The 19476-nt window shown below is 50.8% G+C and overlaps 1 protein-coding gene across 1 annotated transcript in view; it reads right to left on the bottom strand.

Annotated features, from left to right (window-relative positions):
• The window catches only part of XKR6 (XK related 6), a gene marked incomplete at its 5' end in the record, with an annotated part of 176074 nt that extends 159930 nt beyond the window's left edge, over positions 1 to 16144 (bottom strand). The window contains one exon of the mRNA XM_048298497.1: positions 15450 to 16144. Coding sequence (XP_048154454.1) covers positions 15450 to 16144 — 695 coding nt within the window. The remainder of the gene's footprint in view (positions 1 to 15449) is intronic.
• Positions 16145 to 19476: the final 3332 nt, after the last annotated feature.

A 19476-nucleotide genomic window follows, 5' to 3' on the forward strand; every position in this document is an offset into this window, starting at 1 on the left:
GAGTTAACACAGATTTAGTGTCCTACTGAAAGCTTTCCTCTTGGAAAAGGGACTGGAAGAGAATTAAGTATCTTTAAAGGTGTCTGATCGGTAAAAATCTCCAGTTTTATGATGGCAAAATTGCTCCTAAGAATGCAGACTTCTATTCTGAGTGACTAACAGATGTTCTCACTGAGGGTTTAGGACAGGAAGAATACAAATGCACTGATAATGGCAGCCTAATGAAGCTTAGTCCTCAGTTAATTCATACAACTAATTAACACTATAGCCAGTGGAAAGTGGGAGCAAGACAAGGACCCTTTCGCTGACCGTAAGGAACAGTGCTAGGCAAAATATCCAGTCTAAAGACCATGGAATCATGGAATGGTTTGGGTTGGAAGGGAAATTACAAATCATAACTATGTGCATTTTCATTCCTAATTAGGGCTGTGGTCTTTTATGAGCCCCCACAGCAGCACACAAGGAGCCAGCACTGGGTTCCAACCAGGCACAATTCCTCGATCCCAGCCTGGCTCCTCAAGCAGTCAGGACCTCAAAGAGCTTTCTGTTCCAGATAATCCCACTGGTATTCCATGTGGGAATCGGCTCTAAATAGCGATTTTTCAATGAGTACATCCTCATTCATCAATTCCTACTTAAAATTCTTCAGCAGAATTATTCCAAAATAAATATTCCAAAATAAAAGTGTGATTTCCTCACTATTTCCCCCAAAACACAGCTTCAGGATGGCAGAAGGAATTCATTCGAAGTAAATGAAGATGTGACCTTCCCAGTGTCTCAGACACCTTTGTTAGGAGTGCTGCTTCACAAATAAATCCCCTAATCCCCTGAAAAAAAGGGGGAAATAATCCAGTCCCAGGCAAAGAAGTTGCCAAAGTCACCAGAAATTCAACTTAACCCCTGAATTCAAACTCCCTGCTGCAGTTACTCAGCTTCTGACAACTGCAGGAAATTGGAAAAATTGTCATTTTTTTCCCTCTGAGAACACACCTAAATATCAACAAGAAAAATAAAAGAGCTAGAACTAATTTGCCCTCAGTGCTAAAAAATTGGTCACTTCCCAGGAATGGCAAAGAGCCGGTGCCTGGTGAAAGGAGCAGCAGGGAATTACAGGGAGATCTGTGCGCTCAAACAGAAAATTCAGTGGTTCGTTGCAGGCAGAGCTTGATCACAACCAAGAAAAATAATGAGAGCCTTCAACGAAGCTCTAATTGTGCAACAAGCCATACCAGGGGGAAAAGAAACAGCAAAACCCCAAATGTTTTGATAAATGGGATTATTAAACTCCAGAGCAGTAAAACAAAGACTAAGAACGAAAATGGTAATAAAGCATCATTAAAGGTGCTGTTTTGAAGCACTGCTGAAGCACAGGTAAATGTCAGGTTACCCAGGCAGAGTTTTAGTACTCAAGAGCAGTGTTTAATCTGATTTTTTGCTCTCCTGAATTTCTGGATGGAAGATATTCCCCTTACTTAGGGACAATTTTTCTTTTCCTATGAGGATATGTGGGGTTTTTCAGCACTTTCTGAGACATGGGGCACTATGAGAAAGGACCAAGCACTAAGACCAACCCTACAGGGGTCATTTGTCCCTTGTGTTCACTGCCTAACAAACAGATTTTAAACAGGGCTTTGCATCCCCATCAGAGAAGCCACACTAATTTTACAGCAAGCCAAGGAAATGCTGGAGAATATCTGAATTTAGGGATGCCAAGATTTTCCCACAATAAAACCAAGGCAGATCAACCATTAATTTTTTGCAAAATTATAAATGATACCTGAAGTCCTGGCTGGCTTCACCTACTGAGGGATGATTAAGCTGCAAATCTGCAATTACTTCTAATCTTAAATAACTGATAGGATTTGAACTTCCAACATACAGTAGCTCCGATGTGATATTACTGGGAGCTTTTTGAAGCCAATCAGTAACTATTAAAGCTGGATCCCATCAGCTACCACCAGGTACTAGCCACTTTCTCAATATTTCAAGGATTCAGTTATTCTTAGCTACAGTTAAAGTAGTAAAATGAAGTGGTCTCATACTGACACTGCGATAAATACGAGATTAAATATAGAACAAATTTATTACTCCCCGAAGTCCTACTGAGTGTCCTGATTTTTTTCTTTTTTTTCCTCTATCCACAACAATCTGGTTTACTTTGATGTTTTATTATCCCAGATCTAAAGCTCACGATTGAAAAGCAAAGCCTGTGCTGGTTCAAAGAACCCAACCCCAGCCACGCCGGGGGAAGGGAACAAATTCCAAAGGGAAGGTGCGGATGGCGGAGCCGGCCCTGTGACAGCCGTCATGCCCCACTTAGAGCAAGTGACACTCACAGGCGAGTGATTTGTGACACTGAGTGTGTGTGACATGGCACAGCACCCCTGGAGTGCCTTGGGCTGCCAGAGGATCGTGCCTGCAGGAGCTGACTTTTCCTAATACCCCGTGCTTTGAAGAAAGCGGAATAATCAGCCCATTTTTAAAGCACTGGTTTGAAGGGCTCCGAGGAGTTTTAAAGGAAAGCAGTTAATTACTTGGCTCACTTTAAAAATAAATTAACCCACAAATTAGACTTGGGATGGGTCTGGGCTATGATGGGTGACCCCAGAAGTGCACGTTTTTGGCTCGCTGCACATTTGAGCTCCCAAGGATGATCCCAGTTTAACCCCACTGGGTCTCCCTGCAGAGCAAAGCACTCTGGAAAACTGCAGGAGCAACAAACCACGTCCTCCTCCACCAGCATCTGAGCAGGATGAGTCCACAAGGACACGAGTGTTTGGGACTCAGCTGAATTCCCTGGAAGTGTTCAAACCCAGGCGGGATGGGGCTTGGAGCAACCTGGGATAGTGGAAGGTGTCACTGCCCATGGCAGGAGATTGGAACTGGATGAGCTTTAAGGTCCCTTCCAACCCAAAGCACTCTGTCATTCCATGATTTGCGACATGTCTTGGCATTTCTCCGTTCTCTTCACCTGGGATTCACCCCTAAGCATCAATTCTAAAGTGGCCCCCTGAATGTAACTCTCCCAAAGGTGATAAAGACAATCTAATCCAATGAAGAGATCTGGGCTCCACTCCTGGTGCACACACAGGAGTCATAAAATAAATTTAGTCCCAAACAGGTAAACTTGATGGCCATGTCCAAAAGCTAGAAGTGGATTTTGCTGGAGACTCTGATAGGCCGGATACACCTTCATTAGTTTGGAAAAACAAGCCCATACTCTCATAAGAAAATAAAAATTAACCTAAGTAAAGGGAATATTTTCCTTGTGATGTGTTGCATCCTTCCGGGCTCTCCTTGTCTAATAGGCTGTTTCCTTCAAGGCTCAACCACCACAGGGGATCATCCCTGGGACCTACAAGCCCTCACCTCCAGCAGCACCACCAGAACCATTCCCAGCTGGCATCCTGGAGGCAACCACCCTCTCCCAAAAGCCAAGAAAGCTTAACATGACACAAACAGCCACGCTGTGCCAGCCCATCTCAGGGCCAGAGGACAAACCCTGCCACTATCAAGCTCCCAAGAGGAGACGTGGCCCCTGAGGATGAGTTCTGGGCAAATGAGATGAAGAGGGCTCTATCCTTGATCAGCACACATGGCTGGATTTTGAGATGGAACCACAAAAGAGGAAACGTGTCCCTGTCCATGGCAAGGGGTTGGAACGAGACGATCTTTAAGGTCCCTTCCAGCCCAAACTGTTCTGAGATTCTCTGAAGGGCTCTGGTATCATCCCAAAGAAAGCTGCATCACATTGGGGGCTGGAGCCTTTCCCGGCGTCAGTGGCACGATGCATTTACGTCAGCGTGTGACAACGGGCCTGGAGTGACAAGGACTAAGGTGAGATTAAGCATTCAGGAGCAAAGCATGTCCTTCACTAGAACAAGGGCGCCGAAGCCTTATCGCGCTGCCTTTCGGCACAGCCACGTGCCCAGGCACAGCCTCAACCTCCAGCTCCGGCTCCGGGTCGGATGCACATGACTTGGCAAGGCACTGCTGCAGCTTTTCCCAAGGAAACCGTTCCTTCCCCAGCCCAGCTGTAACGAACGCTGGGAATAAAGCCCCGAGACAACCTCTCGCTGCATCGCCGACGTGTCGGCGTGACAGACTCTGTGTGGTGACTTCACACCCCAACGTGAGCGCCTTCCCTGCATTCCTGAGTCTTCCACGAGGGAGGAACTGATGGATTTCTGCAGCTGGCGGTGCTCGGAGAGTCGTCGGTGCACACTGTTCCAAATTATTTCCATTTCTAATTAATATTCATAAATGAGCCACAATACTGCGCCTTCCATCAGCCGTCACACACCACCCACGCTAGATGAAAGGACAACTACACGAGATAAGCAGTTTATTGGATCAAAAGTCCCCTTTAGACGAGGAGACAGCTACTGCAACAGCCTCCAACTGATAGCATCCCATCACATGGAGGGAGTATCAGCAAATCTCCCTCTTAAAACCCCGAGATTCAGCACACGGAATGCACAGCACAATTATTATGTTAATTTAGCTGCATTTTGCTGCCTGCTTGAGGCTTGAGCTGGAGGGAGGAACTTCGGTTTGAAGAGCTGCCACTGAAAATGGCTACTTCAAAAAACTCAACTGACACCCAATTATACCATCAGCGTTTCGAGTTTAATCCCCTGGTGTCCCTGTTGTCAGCACTGCCGCCTCACCTGGCTGGTTTTGGGCAGGGACTCTGCCCTTCAGCTTTTGCCTCTACCTGCCATCTACATCTTGCTCCAGCAGGATCCTGAAGGAGCTTTACCTGTCCTCCTCCCCAAAGTCAGTTTAGGTGGAGGATCTCATCTGCTTCCACAGAACATGGCCTGGGAACAACAACTGTTGTCCACTTCTCCACTACCCCTGCACGGACAAGAAATTAATCAAAAAGACACCTGACATTCACATCAAGCCCATGTAGAATGACAGAAAGCACTGAGACTGTAACATCATATTCCCCCCTTTCCACTGATGGGAAACAAGTGTTTCCCAGCTTTAAACTGAAAGAGAGTAGGGTTAGATTGTGTATTAGGAATAAATTAGGGTGGTGAGGCCCTGGCCCAGGTTGCCCAGAGAAGCTGTGGCTGCCCCTGGATCCCTGGAAGTGTCTAAGGCCAGGCTGGATGGGACTTGGAGCAGCCTGGGATAGTGGAAGGTGTCCCTGCCCATGGCAGGGGGTGGGATGAGATGATCCTTAGGATCCCTTCCAACCCAAACCATCCCAGGACTGTATGATTAAAAGGAGCAGGGGAAGGTACATTGCCCACCTCTCTCCAGAGCTGTTCTGCTGCTCATCCACGAGGGACCCAAACAGCCTGCCCAAGAAAAAGCATATTTACACCCATTGCCAGAGAGGGAAAGTATAAATATTTCCAAAGCTTTATGAAGGCTGGTACTTACAGTCATGCTTTGAAAGGGAAAGAATAAAGCAAAATATTCAATTAGAAAAAATTACTGTAATTGCAGGTTCTATTTTATCCCTCCATTAAAGCAATAATGTGCCTCGAAATATTGCTGAGCTGGGATACAGAGCTTAGTGCTACTTAACATATTAATATACATCCAGGGGGGTTAATTTAATTTCTATCTGCATGAGGGTCTTCTCTCCTCCCTGGCCCCTATGGTCTCCCCTTACACTTCCAGCTGGATATCCATGCATGCTTCTCCCCCATTCCAAGGGATGGGCATGCAATGCTGAGGCTGCACATAAATTCTGACATATGCCACACACCTCTGGAGCCAGAGGACATCCATGCACAGCTCCACACACACAGATTCCCAGTTTAAACCATGTTTGCCTGCCCCTCAAAGCTCTGATGTCTGAGTATTTGATTTTCTGTTGGACGAAAACGTCCAATTCCTGCTCTCTGAACATCAAACAAAATCCTCTTGGAAATGTAAAATCATCCCATTTTGCTCTAATAGCACATAAATCCCATGGGAAGGGATTTGCTGTTGAAAGTCACTGAGCAAGGAACTGCTGAGGCTGAAGAAGGGGCTTTTCCTCCCAGCCCTGGCTCTCTCCATGCCTTCTCCACACTACAGTGCCATGAGCTGCAGTTTTCCCAATATAACCTCGCTCTTCCCTGTGACAGAAGATAAGTGAATCTTATTTTAGGGAGCCCTTCATCCTTTTAATTAAACAAATTAATATCACTTCTCTGTATCTCATAGCCTCCATTATCTTTTGTGAACTCCTACAATTCTGTTGTAAAGATATATTGAAAAAGTGCTAATTGAGATAATCTCTGGAATTCAAGAGTTGCTGTATTTTTAGCCATGTTTTAAAACTATTTTCCTTTTGTTTCTGGAATGCCTCCCATCCTTCCTCCCATGCCAGACTGTTTACATTATTTAAATGCCTTCTGCTTATACCACTCTACAATTTTTACTTCAACAACATCGGCCTCCGTTGCTCTTTTTTCCCTCGCTTAGACATAACTGGGATGAATTCCAATCCCAAACTCAAAACCACTCCTGGTGCTTTACTGCTGTCTTCTGTGTTTGGTAGATCAGGGAATGTATTCCTGCCAGTCCTGTCATCCAGGGCTGCCTGTGTGGGGGATCCAAGTATGGGGAGTTAAACTGATCTTTTTTAACATGAGAAAATGGGAGAATTGTGATTTTCGCAGAGACTGGAACTCTTTAAACTCACAGGGACACTTGACATGTCCCTGCTTTAGGAGATTATCTTGAGCCACCCCACTGAAAGAAGCTCATCTCTCCTGGATTTTTGTGGAGAGTTGTGAAGTCCGGTGTCCATCAGAGAAGCAAAACATGATCCTGCTCCCTTCCCCTACAGAAAACCCCATGGAGCCCCCTGAGCTGAGGGAGGTTCTGGCAGCTGGACATGATCCTCCCTCACTAGGGTTTGGGTTCTTCCCACAGGTTTAATTAGGAAAGTGATAAAGGCAGCTCCAGCTGCCAGAGCCTTTTGCATCGTGGCTCCTGAGGAGTTTTTAATAAGAGTTCTGCCAAAGTGGTGGGGGTTTTATGGGAAACTTCTCCCACATCAAGCAGACCTGTGAAGGTAGAAAAGGTGATGTAGCTCAGCAGCTGACAGAGATTTCAGCCCTCTGCAGTGTCCATTTAAACCTGTTCACAACAGGCTTAGTTTTCCTAGTGCCCATTCACAGACCATCTACAGAGCACTGAGGCAGCATTTAGGATAGATTCCTGTCTTAGTCCTACTTCCCACGGGGTTTTGGGACAGGGAGAAGATGTCTATTCCCTCAACCCATCCTCTACAAAGGGGAGTACTTAAAGAGAGTGTATAAAAAAGAGGGAGAGTGACTTTTTACATGGACAGATAGTGTTTGGACAAACAGGACAGGTTTTAAACCAAGAGGAGAGATTTAGGTTAAGTATTGGGAAGAAATTCTTCCCTGTGAGGGTGGGGAGGATCTGGCACAGGGTGCCCAGAGAAGCTGTGGCTGCCCCTGCATCCCTGGAAGTGTCCAAGGCCAGGTTAGACAGGGCTTGGATCAACCTGGGCTAGTGGAAGGTGTCCCTGCCCATGGCAGGGGCTGGAATGGGATGGCCTTTAATGTCCCTTCCAACCCAAACCATTCTGTGATGTGATTCAGTTCTATGATAATACAGGTATATTGCTTCAGGATGCCAAAATCCTGCTGCAGGAAAACCAACTCAGAGTGGAGCAGAGGAAGAGGAGGTCACAGTAAAGGCTCTGGGCTTGAAGGCAGAAGGTTTCAACAAAGCTGCCAATTCTGCAAAAGATCTTCTGTGCAGCTGAAGTCACTTAAGGACAGACTGTGAATATTTCATAGGCGAACCTGAGCTCTCACAGATTTCCAAAGAAAGGAGACATGAGGAGCAGCACAGTCTTCAGGTCCCATTATAGTTTTGGGGACACATTTGAGATGGCCTTTCGCTCTATTTTTTTGTTGCGTGGCCAAGATTTGATTTTGTTTGTAGTTCAAGACATGGAAGTAAGGAATAAAACACCCATTTATACTGAAATAACAGAAGTCCATTGGTGAAATGCATCCAGGGATGGACAAATAGCAACTCCTGAGACTCCTCCACTGTAAACATGGTTCCTCTGCTACAGCAGTTCCATATAACCAAACACAGGCTGAAACTGGAATACAGGGTGGTAGGAAATGTGAATCCCAAGTGGAGAGAATGGCAAAAAAATATAGAAGTAAAAATCCATCTATGGAGAGATGCAACGGGCTGCTCCCGGGACACAGCCAAATGCTCAGTCCCACAATCCAGAAGATTTTGGGAGCATCCTTGACACTGCAGCCCAAGGATATGGGATGTGCCTAATGTTCTGCCCTGCAAATATCAAGCAGTTCTGCTCCACAGAGCTAAAAACGCAAGGTGTTCCTCCCTCCATCAGACTGTTGCTAGGTTAGAGGATTTTCTAAATATCCTCCTCCCCTGGAAAGATCTTTCCCCATTTTCTTGGGATCCTGTTTGGAAAAGCATCTCAGTGCCCTAAAGCATCACAGTAGACTTGGCTGTCATTCTGAATCCCAGCACATCAGAAGAAGGTGGGTCAATGAAGTGACAATATTTGGCACATGTTCTTTGCTTACGCCTTTAATTACAATTTAATTTTCTCTCTAGCAAAGCCTTACTCCGACTCACAATTCCTCCTGCCTAAAAGCTTCCAGGTGTTAAAACACTGCCTTGTGCTACTGCTGATTTTCACTACAGTCAGGTGCTAAAAATCAAGTCAGGATTCAAGGGAAATAAAGCAAAATGAGTAGAGAGTGAAGCTGTGTGAGGGATCCAGACTTCTCCACAGGCTCACCTTCGTTCCCCAAGCAAAATTACACGTTTGACGTCCCATTTCTGCTCCTTGCAGTCTCAAGGCAGCACAAGCAGCTCTCCTCCAAAGAGATGCTTTATCACCATCACTTCTCCCTCCATCCTTTTCATTAAAAGAAATGCTCCCTGAATAACCTACATTTGTTCGGAGAGGAGAACCACTGCAAGGAATAAAGCTGGCTCAGTGCAGCTGAGAGCGAAATGGAAGTGTCTGGAAAGGTGGAAAATACAGAGCCTGGAATTTTAATACACAAAAAATGGTGAGCCATCTTTCCTCCTTCCCTTGGCACCCTGCCTCCCCTCCACCAGGAAAGGCACTGCCAGGTTGCCACTGGCATTAGAGATAAAGCCATAGGGAGAGTGGGAAAAAACCCAAACCGGCTGTTTTTCCTGGAGTTCAGCTTGAACAACTGAAAAGGGATGTTGTGGTCAAAGACCACATGGGTGGGAACATTTAGAAAAGCAGCCTGCAACCCAACTTCAAAGCAGTTGGGATCCCTTTCAGTTTTTGGACTCCTGGAGATGCTGTCCCAAGAATACCTTGCAATGGTGTCTTCACCCTGAAATCCATGGAAACTCTGTGCTGGTTCCAGTAAGAACTAAGTCAGGTCACCCAAGTAGTTCTGCTTCCCTTTCCTCCTCCCCAAAAACCAGGGCAGGGGGGTGATGAGCTGCTGTCACTGCCTGGCCACATGACACCACATGGCTCTTTCTCAACAGCTCCAAGAGCAAACTGAACTCCAGTTTCTCCTCCAAATCCCACTCTCCCACCTGCCCAAGCCATGCTGTCTCTGCAGAAACGCCGGGTCGAATGGGAAGGGGAGTTCCCAGCAGGTCAGGGCAGGACATCGTTTCTCCCAAGGAAAGCTTTGGAGAAATCTCTGCCCTCCCAAGGCTGGCCCAGCAGATCCGCTCCAACATCTGTGGTTGGACCCCCTCTAGTGGGAACCACTCAACAAGACACGGAGCATCACCACCACGTGCCACCCATGGAGACCCCACTCAAAGGATAAAGCCCTTTTTCCCCTCATTATTATGATTACTAATATTATTTCCACTCTCTCACAACCTACTTGCTCTGTAGATGTCGTTGGACCTCTACACCCATAGCCCAGCACTTCCTTACGGAGATCCTGTAGAAATGGGGGCGGAATGGGTAAGGTTTTTTGGAAGGGAGAACAACCTCACTGGAAAAAAAATATAAAAAGTTATACCCCAGACCTGCTCTTGTAGGGAGAACATATTTATCATCTATTCCAGAATGTCTTCCTTCTGCCAACTTGTCAAAAGCTGACAAAACCCCATACTATAAAAGCAAGCTGTTAAAACTTGGCTAAAAGGAAAAACTCAGCTGCCAGACAAGCTAACCAGAAAAAGCTGAAAAAAATAGTCCAGCGTGCCAGGGAAGGCAGTAAATTTACCGAAAGGCTCTACAGAGCTGAACATCCCAAACCAAGACAAGGAGGCAGCATTAGGTCAGCGGCTTCTTGTTCATCTGCTGTTTGACAAGCAGATGGCTCCCGCTTTGAGGGATTTGGGCAGAGAACCTCAGAGTCATAGCTGCCTGTATTTCTAAACTACCCAAAATAATGCGTCTCTAACTCACAAAGTTCATCCCAGACAAAGTATTTTAGGAGAGCCTGAACCCACTCAACGCAAAGTCATTAAATGCCATATATTCCATTTAAACCCATTGATTCATCCTTCCACCTCCAAAGATGAACAGCTCACAGATTTGGTCTTTCCACTAATAAAAAAGATGCCAACTCTCTGCCTAAATGTTAGGAATTTCTCACCATGTACACACACAAGACAATTTTTAATGTCACAACAGTGACAAGGGTTGTTGTGTTTTGCTGGGGTTTCTTGTACAGAATGTTTTTCTCCTAGATCTGTATTTAAATCTGTCTTAATAACAAACTCCATAAACAGAGCACATTCATGTCCCAAAACTCACCGTCACTGACAGTTTAACAGACACAGAGAGACTTCCAGCTGGTCAGCATTCAGCTCAGCTCAGCTCCACATCCCGTTAATCCAATGGAATCCAATAATGTTTGCTTTAATAGCACGGCGCAACGCAAGGGATCGGACTTTCCACTCTAAACCCCGTATTCCAGGGCAGCATTCGTGACCCAGTAACCCACTTCCAGCAGAGGTTATGGAAAGGTACATCAGACAGGGAAGTTCACTCCTGTCACTCATACAACCTGTGCAACTACTCGAGATACCAAAACGACTTCTCCCAAATTTACGCGGCTGAACAGCTCCAGCAAAAGCAACAGCCCTGACTTCATCCTGTTTGCAGCAAAACCACAGCATCCCTCCTCAAGGAACAGCCCTTGGCAGCTTGCACTGCAGCACCTCTATAATGACCATAACGTGCCCCAACTGGCATCCTTCACTTTTTGGATAGTCTGGATGAACTGTTCAAGTCTTCAAGACAAGCTAAGATTTGAGAGGAAAGGTGAATATTGTAGATTTTTGAAGGTAAAAACCCCAGGAGCTGAGTTTTATTGGTGGGAATGGCATTGGAGATCAGACTACTCGAATCTGTTTGAGATCAGATTACTTCCAGCAAGAATTCAAAAGATATGTATATGCATACACACACGCATATGTTTTTACTATTTTTCCAACAGCCACTATAGACAGACAGTATTAACACATCCTTCAGATCCCAGCTGAACTAAAAAAAACCACAAAAACCCCAGGAATATCACTAAGCCCCCGCTCAACACTCGCACTGCCCCCTCAGCTCTCCTGCCTGGTCACGATCCACCCTCTGAATACGACACAAACAGCAGACAAAGCCCCCATCCAGACTGCTCCAAAACAAGCTCCTTCTCCCACAATCCTGACAAAATGAAGACACAGCCTTGCTAAAATAGGATCCCGATGTATATTTATATTTCTGCCATAAAATGCTATTTATTCACCATCTTATTGGCGAGTCTTCCCAGTATTTACGAGAAGAAGCCGCCATAGGAATTGTGTCAACCCTCAAAATCCAAACGCAGATTTACCTAACGTATTCAGGATGAGAATTCCTGTACTACTCCAACCTGCCCCCTCCAATTCTCCACAAATTCACTCCCAGCTGCTGAGCAACACCCACGACATCCCCTACGTAAGGTACGATCCCGATTACGCTCCATGCACCGGCAGCGCGGATCCATGATCCTGCAAGAAAGCAGGCTCGGAGCATTAGGCACTGAACTTACACTGTCCTAGGTTTTCCTCCTCCATCCCCATGTCTAAACGTCTCCCCAGCAAGCAGCGACTGCGCCGCAGGCAAAGGTGGCCAAAGCAGCGCGCTCCAGTATTAGTCCCATCACCGCATCCGAGATTAATTTTAATGGTGCTGGCAGTAGCTGTAGTGGGAATGCAAAAAGACACCCTCGTGGAGGCTGCTCCACAGATCCCAGGAAGTTAATTCTGGCTCTGCTCAGGTATTGGGAGTTGGCTCCCCGCTGTCCAGCATGCCTTAAAGAGCAGGAGCTGAGCGCTGGTGGGATTAGAGATCAACAGGAGAGAAAGCTCCCTGATTTCACCTAACGTGATCCGGGCTGCAGCTCTCCTTGTCAGTCCCCTTTGGCATTCCCAGCCCTGTACAACCTCAGAAGAAAATGTTTTCCTCTGCATTAGCATAGCAGGGAAAAGTCAGGGCAACTGGAGCTTTGCTTCTTCCTATTACCCAAAAATCAGCACCCCACATGCACCCCCTCTGTCCCAGCCAGCATCACTTTGGCATCCCCCTCCCCACGTGCTCACTCGAGTGTGCCATGGCATGGGGTGTTTGTGCACAGCTAAAACACCATCATTTCTTCTGCCTGGCTCCAAGAAAGGAAAAATTCAACTTGCCAGAGGAGCATCTGCATTGAGAACTGCTTTTGCTGATGGGATCAGCAGTTGGGAGTACCAGGGGAAGCAGCAGAAAGGGTCGCGGGCCAATTCATCATCCTCGCACGCACCACCCGCAGACATCCCCCTCCCGCCACCCCCCAGCCCAAATCTCAGCTGTAAAAAACCCATAAAAATAGAATAAACCCCCAAGCAGAAGTTGAGAACAAATGCGTTTTGAACGCTGCACAAATGACATTGAAGATGCAGAAGAAATATGTATTTGCTGTTGCACTGCACGATTGCATGGGCTTATTTCCTACGTACACATCTCACGCACCCTTCCCACGCAGATCCCCTCCCCTCCACCCCCGCGGCTTCTTCAAAAAAAAATTGGGAAAATAAAAATCTTTGATCCCTAAGGATTATTTTAAAAGCTACAAATGCCAACCGACCCCCATGTGGAGCCTCTTCCCTACAGCCTGACCCATCCATGGGGTGGAGGGGGTGCATCCACTGCCCCATGACACCACCCAGAGTCGTCCCTCTGCCCCCACCCCAAATCTCACACCCCTTCCACGCTACCAACCCGCGCCCCAACTTAGAGGATGCTGGGCCACACCGGGTCTTTACAGCTGTCCTTACACCACCTCTTTCCGTAAGCCCGACATCTCTGTGGCAGTGTTTGCATCCACAGGCTTTCATCCTGGAGAATCCCTCCCTGCCTCCTCCCACCTCTCTTTTTGGGGAGGATAACGTAATTTCCAGCTCGCGCTGGAGGATGCTTTTTTACTCCTGCCGAGCTCGAGGTCACTTCTCAGACCCGTCCTCCGGCCAGCGTCTCCTCCACCCCAGGACCTCTCCCTCTGGCAGGGAATGGTCCCTTATCCCTGACCTTCAGCCTCACACCGGCAGCCCCATCGCCGCCGTCCCCACCGAGGAGGTTTCTCCTTTCTCCAAAGCCACAGCCGAGGCATCACGCTGCGTTTTTCCATTCCCACCACCCGCTCCTTCGATATGGGGGGAGTCAGCGAGCCGGCAGCTCCCGCTCCTGCTCCGCTGGCTGGGGAGAGGCTCTCGGGGATGGATGAGACCCTCACCCCCTCACCCCGACGGGATCCATGCCAGGACGTCAACCCTCTGGAAACAGCACGTCCCAGCGCTTGGCAGCCACGGGGCCATCCCCCCACAGACCCTCTCCGGAGCAGCCCCTGCATATTCCATGGGGTCTTTTCCTGGCTGCCCCCTGGCTCCAGGAGGGGGGCGGTGGGGTGAGTCCCCCCCAGGGCCACAGGACCTCCCTCTGCAGTGCAGCCACTGCGAGGGTCACCCCCAGCCCCGGGCCTGTCCTGAAGGGAAGAGCAGCTCCATGATCCCCTGCCCATCCTGCCCCATATCTGTGGAGCAGCAAGAGCCCACCCCATCCCTGAGCGGCACCATTTACATTCCCACAGAGCTAGAATCCATTCCATCCCACACCATGAGGGGCACAGAACCGTGTCCCCTCCAAGCTATGAGGTGACAGCAGCCCTATTCCCCTCTCCCCAGCCCCACACGCTCATTTGAGGGGGACATCTCTGCTCCCTTTGGGGCTCTTCTCAGTGAAGAAGGAGTGACCCCAAATCTCCACGTGGGGAGCACCATCCCGTGTCTTGCTTGGACCAACCAACCCCACTCCTCCCACCTCAGCCCCACAGACACATTTTGGGGTAACTTCTCTTCCTCTCAAATGTCCCCTCAGCACACAGAGGGCCTTGACACCTCCTCCACCGTGGGGAGCACTGGCAAAGGTCCACCCCAGATCATGAGGTGACAACGACCCCCACGTCCCCCACCTCAGCCCCCCAGGCTCATTTTGTGGGAATCTCTCCTCCCTCTGGGTCTCTCCTCACCCAAAGTTGGAGTAACCCCCAAATCCCCCCTTCTTCTCAATGTGGGGGGCACCACACTGACTATGACCACCTCAGACTACGAGGTGACACTGACCCCCATCAGTCCCACCTCACCCAGGGGAGAGCGATCCACCTCAAGCCATGAAGTGACACTGCCCCACGTCTGCCTCAAACCGCGAGGTAACAGCAATGGCCATCTGGTCCACCTCAGCTAGGGGACAGTGACTCACCTCAGCCCATCGAGGTGACACTGGCCCCCATCTGCCCCACCTTTTCCAGGGGACACTGACCCACCTCAAACCATGAGGTGACCCTGACCAACATTAAACCATGAGATGACACTGATCCACCTCAAACCAGGAGGTGACACTGATCCACGTCCACCTTGAACCATAAGGTGACACTGACCCACGTCCACCTTGAACCACGAGGTGACACTGACCCACGTCCGCCTTGTTCCACAAGCTGAGAGCTCCCCACCTCATCCAGGGCACAGTGACCCATTTCAAACCAGGAGGTGACACTGACCCATGCACATCTTGGACCACGAGCTGACAGCGACCCACATCCACCTCAAACCAGGTGCTGACAACCACCCACACCTGCCCCTCCTCGGCCAGCGGACACTGACCACCCCGGACCACAGGGGACACTGACCCACGTCCACCTTGGACCACGAGGCGACACTGCCCCCGTCCCTCTCAAACCAGGAGGTGACACTGTCCCCCGTCCATCTCAAGCCAGGAGGTGACACTGCCCCACATCCCCCTTGGACCAGGGGATGATGCTGCCCCGCGTCCCCCTCGCACCGAGCGCTCGCAGCCGCCGCTCCCGCCCCTCCGCGGCCGCGGTCCCCGACCCAGCGCGCCGCCCGCCCGCCCCGCCGGGGGCCCGGCGGATTCCCCGGCCGCCCCTTACCTCCAGACCTGCCCCATCTGCAGCAGGTGGATGACGGACTGCCAGACCCAGACGGAGATCCTGCAGAGGCGCTGCGCCCCGGGGGTGACGGTGCCGCCGGCTCCTCCTACCCCGGCGGCGGGTCCCCCGCGCCGGCCCGCGGTCCCCCCCATCATGGGCGGCCCGCGGCTGCTGAGCCCCTGCACGGCGCCCAGCCCGCCGCCCGTGTAGTCCTGCACGAACCAGCGGAAGCTCAGGATCTGCACCAGCACCGAGGGCAGCAGCACGAAGGCCAGGGTGAGGCCGCACCACAAGTAGTCCCGCCGGCCGTAGTGGTGCAGCGCCAGCCACAGGTCCGTGCCCACGTCCCCCAGCAGCACCAGCAGCGCCAGCACGATCCACAGGCAGTCCAGCCACGGCCGCTCGGCCGCCTCGCCGCCCTCCGGCGGCCCCTCGGCGGCGGCGGCGGGGGGGCGCGGGGCCAGCGGCTCGGCGGCGGCGGTGGCGGCGGCCCGCCCGAAGAGGTTCCGCAGGCAGGCGCTCCGGCAGCCCCAGTAGCAAGACGACGTGTTGCAGCAGTGGCAGATGTGCAAGGAGCTGCTTGCGCCCGGCTCCTCCGCCACCTCGGCCGCCGCTGCCCCGACGCCGCCGCCCGTGGCCGCCGCCGCCTCGTCCAGGTTGTGCAGCTGGGCGAAGCCGCTGCCGCCGCCGCTGCCGCCGCCGCCGCCGCCGCCGCCGCCGCCGCCGCCGCCGCCGCCGCCATCCGACTTGGCCGCCATCTTGCTGCCGCCGCCGCCGCGTCCCCGGCCCGTTCGCCGGGCGCTCGCTCGCTCTGCCCCCCCCGTGCCCGCTCCCCCCGCCCGCCGCTTCCGGGGGCGGCGCTTCCGCGGCGCGCGGGACGGGCCGGGGCCGCCTGGCGGCGACAGCGACCGGCGGCGGGAGCGCGGCGGGGCCGGGGCGGGCGGGAGGGAGCGGCGCCTTCCACAGCCCCCGCCGCGGGTAGGGACACCTTGCACCGGAGCGGGATGCTCCCAGCCCCGTCCGACCTGGCCCGGGGAACTCGCAGGGATGAGGCCTGGAGAAGGGGAGGCTAAGGGGGGACCTCAGCGCGGTCTGCAACTTCTTCGTGAGGGGAAGAGGAGGGGCAGGCGCCGGGCTCTGCTCTGTGGTGACCCGGGACAGGAGCCGAGGGAATGGCCTGGAGTTGTGTCAGGGGAGGGTTAGGTTGGATATTGGGGAAAGGTTCTTCTTTCCCCAGAGGATGGTTGAGCACTGGAAGAGCTCAGGGAATGGACACAGCACCAAACCTGACAGAGCTCAAGAAGCGGTTGGACAATGCTCTCAGGCACAGGGTGGGATTGATGGGGATGGTCCTGTGCAGGGCCAGGAGCTGGGCTAGATGATCCTTGTGGGTTCCTTTCAACTCAGCTTATTCTGTGATTCTCTGGACAACCTGTGCCCTCACAGATCTGAACACCTTCACAGGGAAGAATTTCTTCCTAAAGTCTCGTCTAGCTTTGTCCTCTTTTCAACTTAAAGCCATTCCCCCTGACCTGTCACTCCATACACTTGTCCAAAGTCCCTCTCCAGCTTTCTTGGAGCCCCTTTACAGAATCACAGAATTAGTTTGGAAAAGACCTCTGGCATCACCGAGTCCAACTGTTAACCCAGCACTGCTATGATCCCCCCTAAATTGTATCCCCAAGTTTACACCTACACATGTTTTGAAGACCTTCAGGGATGGGGATTCCACCATCGGGTTGTCTTGGGCAGCCTGTTCCATTGCCTGACCACCCTTTCCATGAAGAATTTTTTTCCTCATATCCAATCTAAATCTCCCCTGGTATAACTTGAGGCCATTCCACAGAACCACAAAGTCAATTAGGTTGAAAAACTCTTCTGAAGTCATTGAGTCCAGCCTATGAGCAAACACCACCTTGTCAACCAGACCAGAGCACTGACTTCCACGTCCGGTCGTTCCTTGGACACCTCCAGGGATGGTGACTCCACAACCTCTGTGGACAGCCTGTTCCAATGTCTAATCACCCTTCTGTGAAGAAATTCTTCCTGCTGTCCAACCTGACCCTCCTCTGCAGCCACTTAAGACTTAAGCCCTAAGATCTCCCCAGGCTTCTCTTACCCAGGCTGAACAACCCCAGTTCTCTCAGCCTTTCCGCATAGCAGAAGTGTTCTGTCTCTTTAACCATGTTTAAATCACGAAATCTACACTGAATTATAGAATATTCTGGTTTGCAAAGGAGCTACAAATCCATCTCCTGGCCCTGCACAGACACCCCAACAATCCCACCCTGTGCATCCCTGAGAGCGTTGTCCAAATGCTCCTGGAGCTCTGGCAGCCCTGGGGCAGTGCCCATTCCCTGGGGAGCCTGTTCAGTGCCCTACCACCCCTGCGGGAAGAACCTGTTCCTGATATCCTACCTACACCTCCCTGACACAGCTCCAGCCGTTCCCTGGGTCCTGTCCCTGGTCACAGGGAGCAGAGATCGGAGCTGCCCCTTGTGAGGAAGCTGCAGCCCCCAACGAGGTCTGACCTCAGTCCCCTCCAGCTGAGCAAACCCAGTGACATCACTCACTCCTCATATGGCCCCTGAGACCCTTCACCCTCTTCCTGGCCGTCCTCTGGACACTCAAAAAATTCCATTGTGCTTCTTCCCCCAACCCCCAAGTGCTGACACCAGCATTCCCCAGACCATCCTCAGCTGGACCCCCTTGTGCTGACCCCATCCTGCTCCCAAATCAGCTCCACAGTCCGGTGTCAACTGCCCTGTCCCTGTCACCTGCTCACCCTCAAATCCCAGGATCACCACTCCACTCAGTTCACCCTCAGCCAGGCTGCTTTCCCCCTTCCCACCTCCAGCAGCTCCCTGGTCCCTGGCAGATCCGGGACCTCCTCTGGGTTTCTTTTGGCCTTTTCCCTTTCCATGGCTGTGCTGAGGAAGGGAGGCTTCTGTCCCACCCCATCCCACAAATCCCTCTCCTGTACTCAAAGGGTGGTGGAGCACTGGAACAGAGAAGCTGTGGCTTCCCCATCCCTGGAAATGTTCAAAGTCAGGTTGGATAGGGCTTGGAACAGCCTGGGATAGTGGAAAGTGTCCGTGCCCATGTCAGGGGGTAGAACTGGATGAGTTTTAAGGTCCCTTCCAACCCAAACCTTTCTGGGATTCATTCTCTGTTGATAACAGCGTTCTCCAAGCACACCTTGGCACCCCGACCTCACACCATCTTGTTGCTTTCTCAAATCCCCCATCTCGGTGTCTTCCTGTCCTTTTCCTTCTAACACTGGGATTCTACATCCCCTCCTCTGCTCTTTGTCATTCCCTTACCCACTTTGGGGGACACTTTGCCCACCCTGTACTCATGGAGTCAGGCAGACTCTCCAAGGCTCAGCTCTGTGCTGGAGAAACCTCTGCCAGGCTGAGGAAGCAGCTCCCAGCTCTGTTTTTGGGATCTGCCTGGAGCTGAGCTGCACCCCAGGCAGCTGTTTCACTGAGGGACCCACTGGCAAAGTGGGAAAGCCAAATTCCAGGTCCTTTCCCACCAATTCCATGTTACATGTCTGTTCATTCATCATACCCATCTTTTCTGAGCTGCCTTGTGCTGTCCTCTGTAGGTTACAATCTCTCTTCTTTTCCATGTGTTTTTTCCCCCTTTTTAATAAGAAAGCTCCTTCCAGATGCTCCTTCTCCAGCAGCTGCTTCTACCTCTTTCTGTGGGAGTTTGAATTCTACCATTTTTCCCTTTTTTTTTCCTTTAAACTGTGTCAAAATATCCGGGCTGAGAGTGTCAGGACTCTAGAACTGGCTGCAAAAGTTGCTGCTTTGCAGAGTCTAAATTTCAAAAAGGAAAAAAAGGAAACAACTCCAAGAAGGTAGAAAAATGCAGATGAAGTGCAGGTAAAAAACTTTTGCAAGAAGGAAAAATTAATTAAATCTAGAAGAAAAAGTGGGAGGGCTTTCATGTATTAAACAGGCTGTCTGGGAAAGGTGTATTTGGTGTTTCTGGGTGATGTCAGAAGAGCTGGAAAGTT

This window comes from Corvus hawaiiensis, chromosome 3 (genome assembly GCF_020740725.1).
Source record: "Corvus hawaiiensis isolate bCorHaw1 chromosome 3, bCorHaw1.pri.cur, whole genome shotgun sequence".
NCBI lineage: Eukaryota > Metazoa > Chordata > Aves > Passeriformes > Corvidae > Corvus > Corvus hawaiiensis.